This window comes from Corticium candelabrum, chromosome 7, assembly GCF_963422355.1.
Source record: "Corticium candelabrum chromosome 7, ooCorCand1.1, whole genome shotgun sequence".
NCBI classification, from domain to species: Eukaryota; Metazoa; Porifera; class Homoscleromorpha; order Homosclerophorida; family Plakinidae; genus Corticium; species Corticium candelabrum.
The window spans coordinates 6,127,684-6,142,683 of NC_085091.1; the positions used below are offsets into that span (position 1 = coordinate 6,127,684).

Sequence of the window (15,000 nt, forward strand, 5' to 3'; positions counted from 1 at the left end):
CAAATCGTCACCGGTCGGAGGACAGTTGGAGTTGAGAAAGGCAACGGGAGTCGGCGTGACACAAGACATAGACGCCTTTGCTCGAGAGGCTCGGGAGGACTTCCAAGGCATCTTCAGGAGTTCTCACGCACGTGATTATCTCGAAACCAGCCAGGAGAACAAAGTGAAGCAAGAGGCGCAAGCTCTCTCCATGAACGCTCAAGGAGGGGAGCAACACATTGGCGCCCTTCTTTCCGACATGTATGGGCCCGGCTTCAAAACAGCTTTAGTTTCATGGCTCGAGTCTCTCGTCACGTACCCTAAACCGTTTGATTTCACTCTTGGCCGCATCAGCGATCTTGTCAACTTCAAGGAAAGCGAGTTGTTTCCGTCTGAGGATACCTATCTGGTTGAACGGTGGGGATGCGAAGCTAAGAAAGCAGCCGGGGAGCTGGAGACCGATGAAAACACTAATGAGCAGTACTACACGTATCAGGATGAAATAAGGAAGCCGGATGGCACAGTGAAGTTAATAACGAAGAGGAAGTACTGCAAGTATTTGTCACGTGAAGAGCTGACGAAGGTGATAGCACAGAGAAGACGCGCTCTAGACAAAGCCATTTCCATCTACCTTGAGGAGGTTAGTCGTGTGCCAATGTCTTTTCTATATGTAGGCCAGACTAGTGACGTGTGCGTGTACATTGCGTTCCGATTCGATGCGATACGTTTGGTGCATGGAACCACTTTGTGTGCCCACGTATATATACGCCTTCATCACATCGGTCTCATTTGCTCGACTAGTAGCCCGTTCACACCAGCGGATTTTAGCGTGCCGGCACGGTTTGGTCAACTCCGTTCGATTTTGTCATGTAGTGTAAACGCTTACCGTGCTGTGCCCACGTAGAGTGCGCGCGAGGAGAGGACTGGTAGGAGTCTAGCAAAAATTATCTCACAATGTTTTTTGAATGTAATTTGGAACACGTTGTCAAAAACAATTAGTCATATACAAAATACCGCGTAAATTGGCGTATTTTTTTATAAAAGTCCCTCTCTAATAGAGACCTTACTTTGTGTTATGTTCGCGCACACAACCTGTTCTGGTATTTGCGAAAGAGTCGGGCTATACGTTCATGTGGGTACGTATCCGTGGTTTACTGGTGTAGTATACAGTGCATGTACTACTAGGCACGTGTCTAGGATGATCTGCATGATGAAGCTAAGGAATAACGGGGTTTATGATTCGACTGCTCACGACTCGTGAACATATTTTTATTGTATTGTTTTGACATGTTTGGATGAAAGTGCTTATCTCATCAGAGTCATGAAAGAAGGGTGTGGCAAACAACAAGCACAGCATGGTTTTCAAACTTTTGAAAATTTGTGGATACCGTAATTGTGCCTGCGTGTAAGCCTGCCTTGTAGATATTGGACGAGTGCATATAAACATGTCTAAAATAGAAGCCTGTAGTAGCCCGCAAGTCCTGGCTTTTACACACAAGACTTTACTGTATACGTTGTGGTTATGCATGCAGCACACAAAGTTGTATAGGTATAGGCAGACAACGGATATCCAAACTATTGAGTGTGCCGAACTTATGCTCAGTACACTAGCTAGATGTCAGTGTACATACAAAAACTGGACGTTTGACGGTTTGCCTATTGCAGGGCCCGGTTTCTACGTCAGACACATTCGTACCGGGAACGGGTGTCGGTTGCACGACTCCGTATCGTTCGCAGTCTCTACCCGAAGACGTTCCGACGTGGGACGAACTCACTGGATCTAACGGTAACAAAGAGTTCCGCATCAGCTTTGACATGCAGGCGACCCTCTACGGCAGCGGCGGCCTCATCATTCCGGCCAAGTCCGGACACGACGTCGTGTACAAAGACAAGAAATGGTACAAGAAATCTCAAGACGGCCTCGTTCATCTCTACAACGGTTTCGATAACGGCAACAGCGGCAACCTTGCCTCTCAACGAGTGTCTATCCTTGGACTCGTTTTGGACTACAACGACGAAGACGGCACTCTCTACTTGACGGAGGACGCGTACGAGGCGAGCGACATCTGGCACTCTCCGGAGGCCAAAAATCTCGTCAACATGTCGCTGGCGTTCTTCAATCCCGAAACGATAGCGGACATCATTACGCCGGAGTCTCCTATACCGTGCAATGTGCACTGGTCGAATATCAACCGCATGGCCATCGACTATTGTCTCAAGTTTTCGGCGTCGTCGACGAGTACGATTTTTGTCGTCTTGGCGGCCGTACCGCGGCTTATCGACACGTGGTACTACGTTCGTATGGCGAGAGACGAAGCGTCGATACACAAGGTTGGTATCGTTCGCATGCGCAGAGAGTATACGGTAGTTGTTGCGTGTATGCGTGTTGTATGTTGTATATGTACATGTGCGTCCGTGTGCATGCGTGCGTGCGCAACAGACTCTCCCGCAGTCATCTCTTTTCAAACATTTAGCGACGGCGTTCCTAGAGCCTGGTTTACAGTATCCACACTGACGCCGACGTTGACGCTGGAATAGAAAGGTATTTCTGCGTCACTGCTGTGTCTTTGATGCGCCAGCGTCAATATCGTGAACCAGCCTGATACATGTAGCTCGAAAGGCTGTCGAATTGACTTGCCACAAGCAAGGATACCGTCTATTAATATTAAAAATTGCTATAAGCTTTTCTTTCATTGTCATGAATGTGCGATTGGTTGGATTACTTACTGAATCGCTCAAACCTTCTTGGTCAATCGTTCCGCTTCGTTACGTCCAACTAGGACATGATCGTATACTAACGTTGCGTATTCAAACGTAACGTCACCTGGTTCACAGACGACGCTCGGAACGTTTAAGTTACGTTACGTTAGGTCACATTGTGTTATATTGGTGCAGCGTAGGGTACGTGATTCGGCCTTTAGCCATGTTTTGTGCGCAACAACGACGCACAGCACCCATGGTGCTTTCGTTACAGTCTAGCGATGTTGTACTGACAACTGAATCATGTTATTTTGTTAGGCAAATAAAAAAATTGTATCAACGCTCACTAAAAACGCTGCGTCGATTGCCACTAAGGATCTGTATCGAAACTACCTGGTGTGTGCGAGGGAAGACGAGTACGGCGAGTTCCAGCTTTATCACGGTTTGCAGTCGGACGATCTCGTCGGCGGCACCGTACTCCTCCCGTTCTACGACATCGCCGGCGCCGCACACTATCCGCTCCGGTTCTTCGCCTTCGGCTGTGGCAACGACGACGTGCGCATCACCGACGTCTCGGTCGTGCCCTACAACGAGCTCAACATCGAATGCGGAACGGGCGTCGTAGGTAAAACAGAGAAATGTCTGCAGGAACGCTGCGGGGAAGAATGCAGGGAAGCTGGTGAGACCCGTTTGATATCAACGTCGATTTATTTATTACCGTACTCGCTCGAGTATTACCCCACCCCCATTTTTGCGTAGCATGAAAGGAAAAGTTGGAATGGGACGTTACTTGATAGACTGACAACGAGAGGTGTTAGTTGGCGGAAGTGATTAATCATTTTAATTCAAGCGCTAATGACACCATTGTCAGTGATAAATTGTTTGGCAATTATGACACTACGAACCCATTGTAGTGATGCCATTCTACTACAGGCATCACAACCCCAGCGAACAGTCACAGTAGAAAGCTCCGATTGTAGCATTAATTAAAGAGCAAAGAGGTGTGTAAATGTTAGGGCCTTTAGGCCAAAAGTGGAGATGGGAGCTTACTTGAACCCTGAGGCTGTACCCGAGCGAGTACGATATTTTTCTTTTCGCTTAAGGTTGCGTCGAATACATTAACTCGGAGGGAGAGATGGATTACACATGCAGTGGAACGATAAGTCCCCGAGACTGTCCGTGCGCTTGTATACTCGAGAATAACCCCGATAGCATGTCGGGCGTCTACACAATATCCGTCCAGGGTTACGATTTCCCGTTCGACGTCTACTGCGATATGACTTCGGAAGGCGGAGGATGGACCGTCTTCCAGATGAGATTCGACGGCTCCGTCAACTTCACTCGCAACGCGCTCGCCGATTACGAGGAGGGATTCGGCAACGCGAGAAGAGGCGAATACTGGTTGGGACTCGAGCGGCTGCGTCTCCTCCTCAACATTCATCGCGAGCAGAAGAATCAGTTGAGAATCGACGTCGAAGACTGGGAAGGCCACAAGGCGCATTCAATTTATCAGAACTTTGAGTTGTCGGAAGGCGACTACGAATTCAATGCTGAGTATTCAAGCGGAGTGAGCACGGCAGGCGACGGATACAGCAAATACTCAGAAAATGGGAAAGCATTTCTGGCGCACTGTAGCGACCCTGAAAACGTCGGAGGCGGACACTGGAAGGCTGACGCTTGCAATTCGTACGCCAACCTGAACGGGATATATTACCCCGAGGAGCACAAGTTTTACCGAGACGTTTCGGTAACGAGAAACACCGACGGTGTTATTTGGCCGACAGACTGGAGCGACGAGCGTCCACCCGGTACGTGCAACCAGTGTGCCGAGTACTACTCGCTCAAAAAGACGTCGATGAGTTTCCGTCAGGTCGGATGATGATGGTGATGAAGATGATGCACGGACTGAAGTAGAAAAACCGTTGCTGCATGCCTGTCGTAGGTTGTAGTGAGTAAGGGATTTCTTTGCATGTTTTAGCGTTGCAGGAATTGTCGTTCGTCTTGCTGTGATGTTTAATTTGTAGTGTGTGGCAAGTGTGGATCTAATAGCAAAGCATTTCAATCAAGTGAGGGGTCTAGCGTGCGCTAAAAGACGCCGTTAGGTCTTATATCACGTGATCTATGATCTAACAAATATTGCAGACACGCCTCCAGATATAAATTAGCTCTTGAATGGTACAACAGTAAGAGGCGACCTTGACTCATTGTTGACTTCTAAAGCACTGACTATATGAAGATATCTATTTGAGATACCCTTGTCTTCAACAATCCGGAACTTGAGCAATTTGTTAAAACTTTCAATCAATAGCCGCAAAACTTACTTCACTGACTATGGGCGCGTTCTCCGGCAGTTCTAGTAGGGAACTGCTAAAACTTGCGTTCGATTTGCTTTTGGAACTGTACGTTTGAACTGATTCCGACATTTCTTTCCAAAGAGCTTGAACTGCTAACTGACGGCGCGCTCTCTGGTCTGGAAATTTGAGACTAGCATTGACACGCCCTTTTTATTTAAAATTTCTAAAAGAGTGACGGCCCGCTACTTGCAGACAGCAATATACTGATAGTTTTGTGCGCTCTATCGCTCCGTTTGAGGAAGATTGGCGTCTATCACAAGGTCGACAAGAGGCGCTGCTAGCTCAAGTCGATCTATTAGTCAATGGATTGGTAGCTGATGAAGCTGTATAGTATCTGTGTTGACAGCGTTTTGGTTAGCAGTTCTGGTTCACAAAGTATATTTGTCGTTCGATTTAGTTCTGGTTCTGTCAGTTCCAACGGTTCCGACACGCCCTCATTTTTAGTCCTAGAACTGCAAATCGAACGCGCCCTATGTAATTGGTTGTATATCTTTAAACATCTTGCTGTATACTGTAAAGCCGGATTCACCCTAGTCTCTTGCACGGTCCCTCTTAACGCGCGCGCGAAGAGCGAAGAGGGGGCGTGCCCGCACTCGAAAGGGGGTCAGTTCAAATCCGGCAGATAATTGGGAACGGAAAAGGAGTGACTAACGCCCGACGTCGTCTCTTTAACACGCGTAGCACGCGCCTACCTCGGGTGATGACTAGCTATTATGTCACTCGACACGCTCCGAAGCTGAGACGTCATACGTGGTGCATGCGCAATGTTTCACCGTAGAGTGTAGCAGATCATGTAGTTCACTACTAGAAGGGTACAGTACAGAGACTGAGGAGATCGAAAAGTAACAATAAGTCATTCCCTCATACAAGGGTACTAGAAGCCTGAGATTCAGATGGCAAGCTAGCGCGGATGCGATTGCCGTTTAAATGGTCAAGGTGACGTACGTTGTATTAGTGGTAAGAATTGACCCTACTCTAGCGGTCCATAGCCCCTAGACCAAGGAAGTTGTTACGGTTAACGCAGTTATGACTCACGGGCTAAAAGGTACGTGACGACGATCATACACGAGTTGATCCTGTAATATATAGCTAAACGACCAGACTCACCAGACCCAGGAAGTTTCGCAGTTATGAATCAATCACGAGGTGAAACTTACATGATGCCATAGGAATCTCTGCACGCCTACTAGATAAGTATCAGCCATAAGTCGATCTTAGCTTTACAGCAAGTGCACTACTAGAGAGTTTTTATCGCTATCAGAGTATCTACAATGGATTGTACACGTACTCCTATAAAAGTCATCGAATCAGTCTTCATTTCTTGTTGTCGGATTTGTTCTACAGTTGTTGATCAGTTGAAACAACGCTTTGTAGTTTGTGGTCCATTTTCCTTACCTGATGTGGCTAAATCATGTGCTGTTGTTCTCAATGAAACACTTGAATACTTTCAAGAAATTTCAGATTTTATTTGTTTCTCTTGCTATGAGCTAGTTTGTGCTTGCAATAACTACTACTTTGAGTACAAGAAAATTTAGGTAGTATTGAAGGAGATGCAGCAAAGAACCCACCAGAATGTTATGTCTTCAAACATTCGAGTCAAGCGAGGAAGAAAGCAAGAATCTCCATCATAGTTGCAAACACAAAAAAAGACCACCTGTGACTCCAACAAAACGAAAAGATTGTGCTCGAAGTCTGTCTTTTGCAACTGACAATCACTATAACAAGCAACAACATCAGACTACATTAAACCTACCAGCATCAGCAACAGCATCGTTTGCAAGTCCTATGTTTCTGGTACCTTGGACATCTATACAGCCCACAACCTTTGGCAATCGTTCTCCACATTAAATTACCCCTACAAACCGTACAGCTCATTGAATCTTTTCTGTTTATCCCGGTAAAGATCGCAAAAGTAGCAAAAAGGGAGTGGTAGAGGTTGTAATACACAAAGATAGGGCAGTAACAAACGTGATACCAGTTTCACTGAGGGTTTTGACCAAGAAGCTGGCATACGGAGATTACACAGGATTTGCTGCATCTGCCATGTCTCATGACGAGATCAGTAGAAAGCTGCTCAATCAAATTTGTTTGCACGTTCATCGTGAATGTCAACATTTGACTGCCTCAGGCATATTACATGGTACAAATGCAAGAGCAGTCATTGAATTTTCATATCAAGATATGACTGCTGAGCTCCTCAAGAGATATCCAATAATGATGTCTTGCTTGGGAGCTATATCTATATCTCAACCAAATCGTGCAAGTAGAAATGCAGACAAGAGTGAGAGGTCAACAGCTGTAAATAGCTTTGCAGCCTCCTGTCTACTGAAACAACGAAGTGATGACTTTGCAACATCAGCAGCCATCAACAGTATAGTTCTGTACAGAGGTCATGCAAACAGAATGGTAGGTACTAATTAATAGTGATTGCTAATGACAATAGTCATATGCTGACATACTTTCTTTGTAGACATTTGAAAGATTGAATCATTTAGGAATGTGCCTTTCCAAGACACAAACTCTGGCTGTCATTGATAGACTGATTGAAAACTATGACCATTGCATACGAGATGAACAGTGCAAAATTTATAATTGGTGCTTCGACCAAGGTAAGACTAGTAGTCCTACTGCATGCATGCATGTTCACTATTGCTTTTGTAATCATGTAATCTTACGTTAACAATATTCTTGCAGACAAGACTCTTGATTGTCCACAAGGTTTCTAGATTGTCGGTGACAACCTTGAGTTTCAAACAAACGTTCGTCACATGACTGAGGCACATCAGAATCAACAGAAGCACTATTTTCATGCACACGCTAACTTTTTCGATTTCAAGTTACCACTTGGCTAATGACACACCTATCTTGCCATCCATACACGAACTTCCAAACACTGCATACCTTTTGTCACCTAAAGAGAACCAAAGGCTTCGAGAAGATTTGACTGTTCACTTGGGAAGAATACTGTGCTGCAGTGTTAGCTACTTGAAGCCATTTGAAAAGTTCTTTGCGGACCACATTCCACATACCAACTCTAAGTATACGAAGCAGAAATCTGAGGTAGTATGCTGATTCAACTGTGCATATTGCTGTTTGAGTTTAAATTATTTCATTGTCTATGACCTTTTACTAGGTACCACTAGGACTGCTGCTTAAGAACGAGCAACACAATGAATATATGGTGGACATCTTGGGTCACTTCAATCAATACGTGCCAACAACAATGGATCAGAAAGGAATTGCTGAGCAAGTACTGTTTGGTGGTGATCAACTAACTGCCGAAAGGACTCGAAGTGCAAAAGCACTTCAGCTAAATGCCAGGACTGAACATGAACAACTTCATGGTCTGGTACCTGTTATAGAAGATTGGCATGCTCTTCAGTGCATACTAGAGGTAATCATTTATTTCCATTCTTGCACGTTGTCAGACTATTAAAACCATAATTAATGTATGTACAGGTAGCTTGGATGAGATTTTATCGATCAGATTCCAAGTCTGATACTGGAACTCTGCATCAGCTGAGAAACTACATTCAAAGACGAAATGTCAAAGGAAAAGTGAAAGGAAACTTTAGTCCTTCTGAAGAGTTCCTGAACATAGTGACACGGGCGCATGTCATTGCAGCAGCACTAGATCACTTCAAAATGCCTTCTATGGACAGTCATCCTATGCCATAATGGTATATAATATAATCATTAGTTCAACAAGATTGTGGGTTTATGTAGTTCTGCTTTGTATAATTTGTCTCAGGAACATGCATTTCATTCAACAGCAGCACAAGATCAGCAGGAAAAGAAATGAAAAGCCACATAAAGAAGCAATGCAGGGCTTTGGTAGACAGACATGTCTTTCCAATTGTCACGGAAATGACTGGTAGTGCTAGCTAGTGCTACTCCAAGCGCAAATCAACAGTCTTTCTCCTGTGGCTACCCTGGATGTCTCAAGACATATCGTTGCAATGGAGTGGCTTTAAAACGTCACCGTAAAAGCCATGAAGATTCAGCATTTCTTCAGAAAATGCAGGCAAGTGCAGAAGAGCACGATGCTTTCCAACAACAGCCAGATCGTGTCCTTCACTATGCATCCAGTCTTTTGTCAATGGGCTTAACTAATCAAGCTTTCCAAGATACCGTCAGAGAGGGAGATGGAGATCGTGTTTTTACTTTATGGAAGGTCTGTTTGTTACACTTTCAGTCCCATGGTAGAAAAATATAGCACTGAGGCTTTTCATCTTCTTTCACAAACTCAAGCTTTTTTGACTCCAAGGATGGCTTACAGAGTGATTTGGGGCCGCTTTGTTAATCTCCATGGTTCAAGTGGTCATAACATATCGTGTAACCTCCATCTGGAACATTTAAACAATACTGTGAAATCTCTGACCTCCCGTTTAGGGCCAAATCTGACTGATATAACACTTGCACGAGTGTCTTGTCGTCTGAAGAGTGTCTTGTAGTCTGAAGAGTGTCAGTGAAGTTGTTAACAAAGTAGATAAGTCTGTTAGTACGCATGTACTCTCAGGACAACACACTAGGCGAAGTGATGAGGAAGATTTACAAAAGCTAGTTACTTTGCTTATTGAAGAAGGTGTCTTTCAGTATGTACCAGAACGTTAATTGTCATACGTGTCAGTTTCAAATCTGTTTTCTTGGCTAAATAAGCAAAAGATTAAGCTTGCATCACAGCAATTGTTTGATACTACTATATCACATATGACTTTGTAGATAGTGATATAGATCAGTCTACAACTGAAAGACGTGACAGACACTATATGTCTGACTAAATTAGCATATATACAGTATACACTAACAGTACCTGTATTGTATATGTATATTATTTGTTGAAATAAAGAAACTAATGTACCAGCAACTCAATGATTTGTAATTTCATCTAAAATACCAATGACAGGCTTTGCATGATCTAGACTTACTACTGTTAATAGTTTTTGCAGATCTTCTAAGCAACCAATGTATCTTGCAAATTTAAAAATGCTTACAACAATCTGAGGAGAATGACAAACAATAAGGTCATGTCCAGCTAACAGTGGTGTTTCTATACTTTCATTTGCATTTTTATAGTAGCATTTAAGGCTTCTATGAGGTCCTCAAGATGCTGATCTGTGAGTATCCTGCACGGACAGGCGCCTATGGCTAATGTCTGTAGAGCAGTTCGTCTTTGTGTCTTTGTGGAGTACTAAATTGAAGAGTCAGTGGGTCCTGGCAGTAGGATGCACCACATCTGCAGCTGGCTTTGCAGTTGTCACAGCAGTAATGATAGACTCTTGAAGCATTGATATCGCTAGTTTTTCCAGATGGATGGAAAAAGTTCAAAAAATTCTCCGTCTGCATCCAGTACTGATGCAAAAGTCTCTCATGGCTATGTCTGTGTGACTACTACTTGATACATCTCGTGCATGGTATAAGATGATAGAATATGCTGGAGCACCATTGTCAGTGGATGGTCCGGCCATTTAATTTTTTACATGTTAATTTTCATGTTTTAACTTTCAATTTTCAATTTTTAGTTCATTATTTTTAATTTTTAATTTTTTTACTTGCATTCTTAATTACAATTTTTGTGTTTATTAAATTTTAACTTTTAATCTTTTACTTTTTATTTTTTATTTTTATTTTTATTTTTTGTAAAAAATGGTTTTTCATCTTTTGATGCTTGATTCTTGTGATCTTTAGATTTATCTTTTAAAGTTTGATTTTTAGGCACCTATGTGCTCAAAACTAGAAACTTGAACGCGCAGATCGCTTTTCTATTTCTAACATGAATAGAAAATAGAAATAGAAAATTGAAATGACCGAAGACACTAGACACAGCGGGGGTCTCAGCGGGACTCCCATTCGTACGATACGCGTGTCTCAGGAGATCACATTTCCAACACATGCAGGTGTTTGTTTTACTTTACTTTCCGTCGCGTGCCAAACCACATCGGCAGCTCTTGACAACTCCGCTCTGACACACAACGTTGTGCCAATGAATACCGCGGTTTCTAGCTGTGTAGGTACGTGCATTGTGCACAACACACTATCTTTACGGCAGATGAACCGGTTGGAGAGGAAATGCTACGAATATATATTAGATTGGCTCCCGACTAGCGGATCGCCGAGTTGGCAAGAGTGGTGACGAAGTATACAGATTCGTTTGTTGTCTAGGGAAAATCAAGACACAATTAAAACATCGAAACCGTCAACCTACTACAATTAATTAAGTAGTAGACTGCGCTCTTTCACGGGCACACTATAAATGTAGTACACAGTACCGGTACCGGATACAAGGGTGGGCGTTGTACTCTAGCAGGGCACATTTCTCATTTGCATGTCGTCGCACAACTCACCAAGTAAACAGACATGCACGTCTGTCGTTTTCTACAACGCCTTCTGGACTCTAGTTGAAGTCAACTCAACTGAACTCCATTTGCCCAACTCAATTAATTAACTCAACTAGCTAACGTAGAACAGTGTGCGGCTACAACTGAAAGAACATGGTCATAGCTAGTCAGCTACAGCTAGACCTAGTTACTACGTAGACTACTATGTCAATGCTAGGTATAGCTACTAGACTCAATAGTGCTAGACAATGATTGTAGATCGAGTTCTACTGTGTCACTCGATGATCTCTGGGCTGTCATTGTCGGCGCGTACGTTCACATCTGCGGTCAAGCTGCGTGACGAGGAGGCACCGGCACTTTGGGTTGTGGCAGATGGAAACACGATTTTTCTGCATCGAAAATTACCAGCGTCTGTTTCCGTCACGTTTCTTATTAGTAGAAGGTTCCTTGCAATTCAAATTCAGACAAAAGATCAGAGCCAACTCCGATCTCCAACCCGTTTTTGTACCACGTCACTACAGGTGGTGGCATTCCGGTCACGTTACATGGCAGTAACACTCGGTCACCTTCCTTCACAGATCGAGTGGACGTTCGTGAAAGAAAGCTGGGTGGTTTTCCTAAATAGGGAGTTCTTGCATTAATATCAAACAGTTAAATTGTATACATATTTCTACTGACCAGTTGTGTAACGTAAAATGAACGCTCGTTCTGTCGAGTTACCATCAGAGTGAAACAAAAGACGAAGAGGAGCTTTATGGACCACCGCGTGAGTTTCAGTGCGTTTAAAGTAAGCTAATGGAGTGGAGTGTCCAGACAACGGATGAGTAGAAACAAAAGAAATCGAAAGCGATGACGACGAACACGTTCTCCACTCGAGGAATAATATTCCACACACACTCCACCGAATTCTCCTAATGTTCGTTGCAAGAGTCATAACCATGAAGACGAATTACGCCCGATGACCCCATCAGATTACCTCCACACATATCTGCACAGATCGACAAACAACGAAAGATGTTGCATGCGTATTTGTGTCTAGGGTGCGTTCCCAACGCGAGAATACAGTTTCTTACAGGTACGTACAATTCCGACCGTAATATGGTAGGTTGCAGCCTGAAAGTATTCACAAGATATGATGCAATCGCAGTTTTATCTCAGACGTTGTGTTTTTTGTTCTTATATCTAACTGTTATCCACTTGAAGGCGAGCAACGTCACAGCAAGCCACAGGTAAGATAAACCGTGGGCCATAAGACAGTCACGATATAATCGATCTCTAGCGTTTCGATGACCTCGAACAGACAATGAGGTGGAGAGGTCGATGTTTTCGACACTACAAACGTGTCATAACGAGTATCGTCGTAACCATAGAAGAGAAGTCGAGGTACGTACCGCCTTTCGTACAAAATGTCAAATACAACCAATGATATAAATATATTTTTCACACTAGACAAAGCCTTCTAGTAAGATTTTGATATTGAGATTTTAAAGAAAGGATACAGGTGAAGCTATAGGCTCCGGATTAAAGTTGTAAACTGTTTGTGCCACACTTTTTCGCGTAAAATCCGTTTCACCACTCAAATTCAGTGGACAATGGTTAAAAGGTTGGCTTGATCACATCTGGCTGCCGTCCTCACTTCTTTTACGATCTAGATTACGTCTTCATACCCTCTGTCACCTCTGTGACTTTGCTAACGTTTATCTGCATGCGCAGTTTACGAAACTCCGCTCGCAGCTCACCTTACGTGGCTACTTTCGCTTGCGTGTGGCGGGAAAATAGAATCTGGTTCTAGTCCTTGCGTTGCGTTGCGTCAAAAAATGGCAAATGTGAATGGTCTTGCGTTGAGTTGTGGTGTTCGTGGTTATCAGAGGCGTACCCACGATTATTTGTTAGGTTTTCCAAACTTAATATAAACAAAATTAATATCGATATTAATATCAATAACACAAAGCATCTTAGTTGTCATTTCACGTCTAAATCCAAGCCTGTTTGCTACAGCTGCACGGCATCACTTTAAGGATCTAACAAATATCTTCTTGAGATTATCTACAGTACAGTCTCTAGAAAAGGATTTTAACGGTGTAGCAACCTTGACACTCGCGCTAACATAAAGGTGACGCCCATCTCTTGGTGGCAACCTGGAAACATGCCTGAGTACGCCCCTGGTTATCATAATATATTATGTTGCGCTGGCTAGTGTGAATCCAGCTTTACAGTATACAACAAGACGTCTAAGATACACAACCAATTACATAGCGCGCGTTCGATTTGCAGTTCTAGAACTAAAAATGAGGGCGTGTCGGAACCGTTGGAACTGACAGAACCAGAACTAAATCGAACGACAAATATACTTTGTGAACCGGAACTGCTAACCGAAATGATGTCAACGCAGATACTATACGACTTCATCAGCTACCAATCCAATGACTAGCAAATCGACTTTAGCTAGCAGCGCCTCTTGTTGCTTCGAAAAGTGGACGCCAATCTTCCTCACGCGGTGCGATAGAGCGTACCAAACTATCAGTATATTATTGCAGTCTGCAAATAGTGCGCCATCACTGTTCTGGAAATTTAAAGAAAAGAGGCGTGTCAATTCTGGCCTCGAACTTCCAGACTAGTGAGCGCGCCGTCAGTTTGCAGTTCAAGCTCTTTGGATGGAACTGTCGGAATCAGTTCAAACATGCAGTTCCAGAAATACACCGTACTAGAATACTACAACTGTCGGACCTGTACATTGAACGCGCCCATAGTCAATGAAGTAAGTTTTGCGGCTATTGATTGAAAGTTTTAACAAACTGGTAAAGTTCTGGATGGTCGAATACAAGGGTATCTCAAAAAGGCTTCTGAGGTATAGATCATATAGTAAGTGCTTTAGGAGTCAACAGTGAGTCAAGGTCGCCTCTTACTGTTACACCATTCAAGAGCTAATTTACATCTGGAGGCGGGTCTGCAATATTTATAGAAAGTTGTTGTTAGATTATAGATCACGTGATATAAGACCTAGCTTCGTCCTTTAGCGCACGCTAGACGCCTCACTTGATTGAAATGCTTTGCTATTAGATCCACACTTGCCACACAACTAAAACATCACAGCAAGACATTAGATTCACACTTGTCACACACTACAACTAAAACATCACAGCAAGACGAACGATAATTCCTGCAACGCTACAACTCGCACAGAAATCCCATACTCACTACAACCTACGACAGGCATGCATCAACAGTTTTTCTACTTCAGTCCGTGCATCATCCACGGAGTCTCTCATCATCACATCACCATCCGACCTCACGGAAACTCATCGACGTCTTTTTGAGCGAGTAGTACTCGGAACACTGGCTGCACGTACCGGGCGGACGCTCGTCGCTCCAGTCCGTCGGCCAAACGACGCCGTCGATGTTTCTCGTTATGGAAACGCTTTGGTAGAACTTGTACTTCTCCGGGTAATATATCCCGTTCAGGTTGGCGTACGAATTGCAAGCGTCAGCCTTCCAGTGTCCGCCTCCAATGTTGAAGAAGTCGCTACAGTGCGCCAGAAATGGTTTCCCATTTTCTGAGTATTTACTGTATCCGTCGCCCGCCGTGCTCAATCCGCTTGCATACTCAGCATTGAGTATATAGTCGCCAT

At 43.8% G+C, this 15,000-nt stretch overlaps 2 protein-coding genes across 2 annotated transcripts in view; one reads left to right on the plus strand and one right to left on the minus strand.

Annotated features, from left to right (window-relative positions):
- The window catches only part of LOC134181989 (uncharacterized), an 8,767-nt gene extending 4,022 nt beyond the window's left edge, over positions 1–4,745 (plus strand). The window contains exons 7-10 of the mRNA XM_062649295.1: positions 1–619; positions 1,645–2,310; positions 2,998–3,358; positions 3,783–4,745. The exon at positions 1–619 is cut by the window's left edge and continues 34 nt beyond it. Coding sequence (XP_062505279.1) covers positions 1–619; positions 1,645–2,310; positions 2,998–3,358; positions 3,783–4,558 — 2,422 coding nt within the window. The 3' untranslated portion in view covers positions 4,559–4,745. The remainder of the gene's footprint in view (positions 620–1,644; positions 2,311–2,997; positions 3,359–3,782) is intronic.
- Positions 4,746–14,413: 9,668 nt separating this feature from the next.
- Positions 14,414–15,000, minus strand: part of LOC134182455 (microfibril-associated glycoprotein 4-like) — a 4,820-nt gene continuing 4,233 nt past the window's right edge. Inside the window, exon 3 of the mRNA XM_062649857.1 lies at positions 14,414–15,000. This exon is cut by the window's right edge and continues 436 nt beyond it. Within this exon, the coding sequence (XP_062505841.1) occupies positions 14,648–15,000 (353 nt within the window). The 3' untranslated portion in view covers positions 14,414–14,647.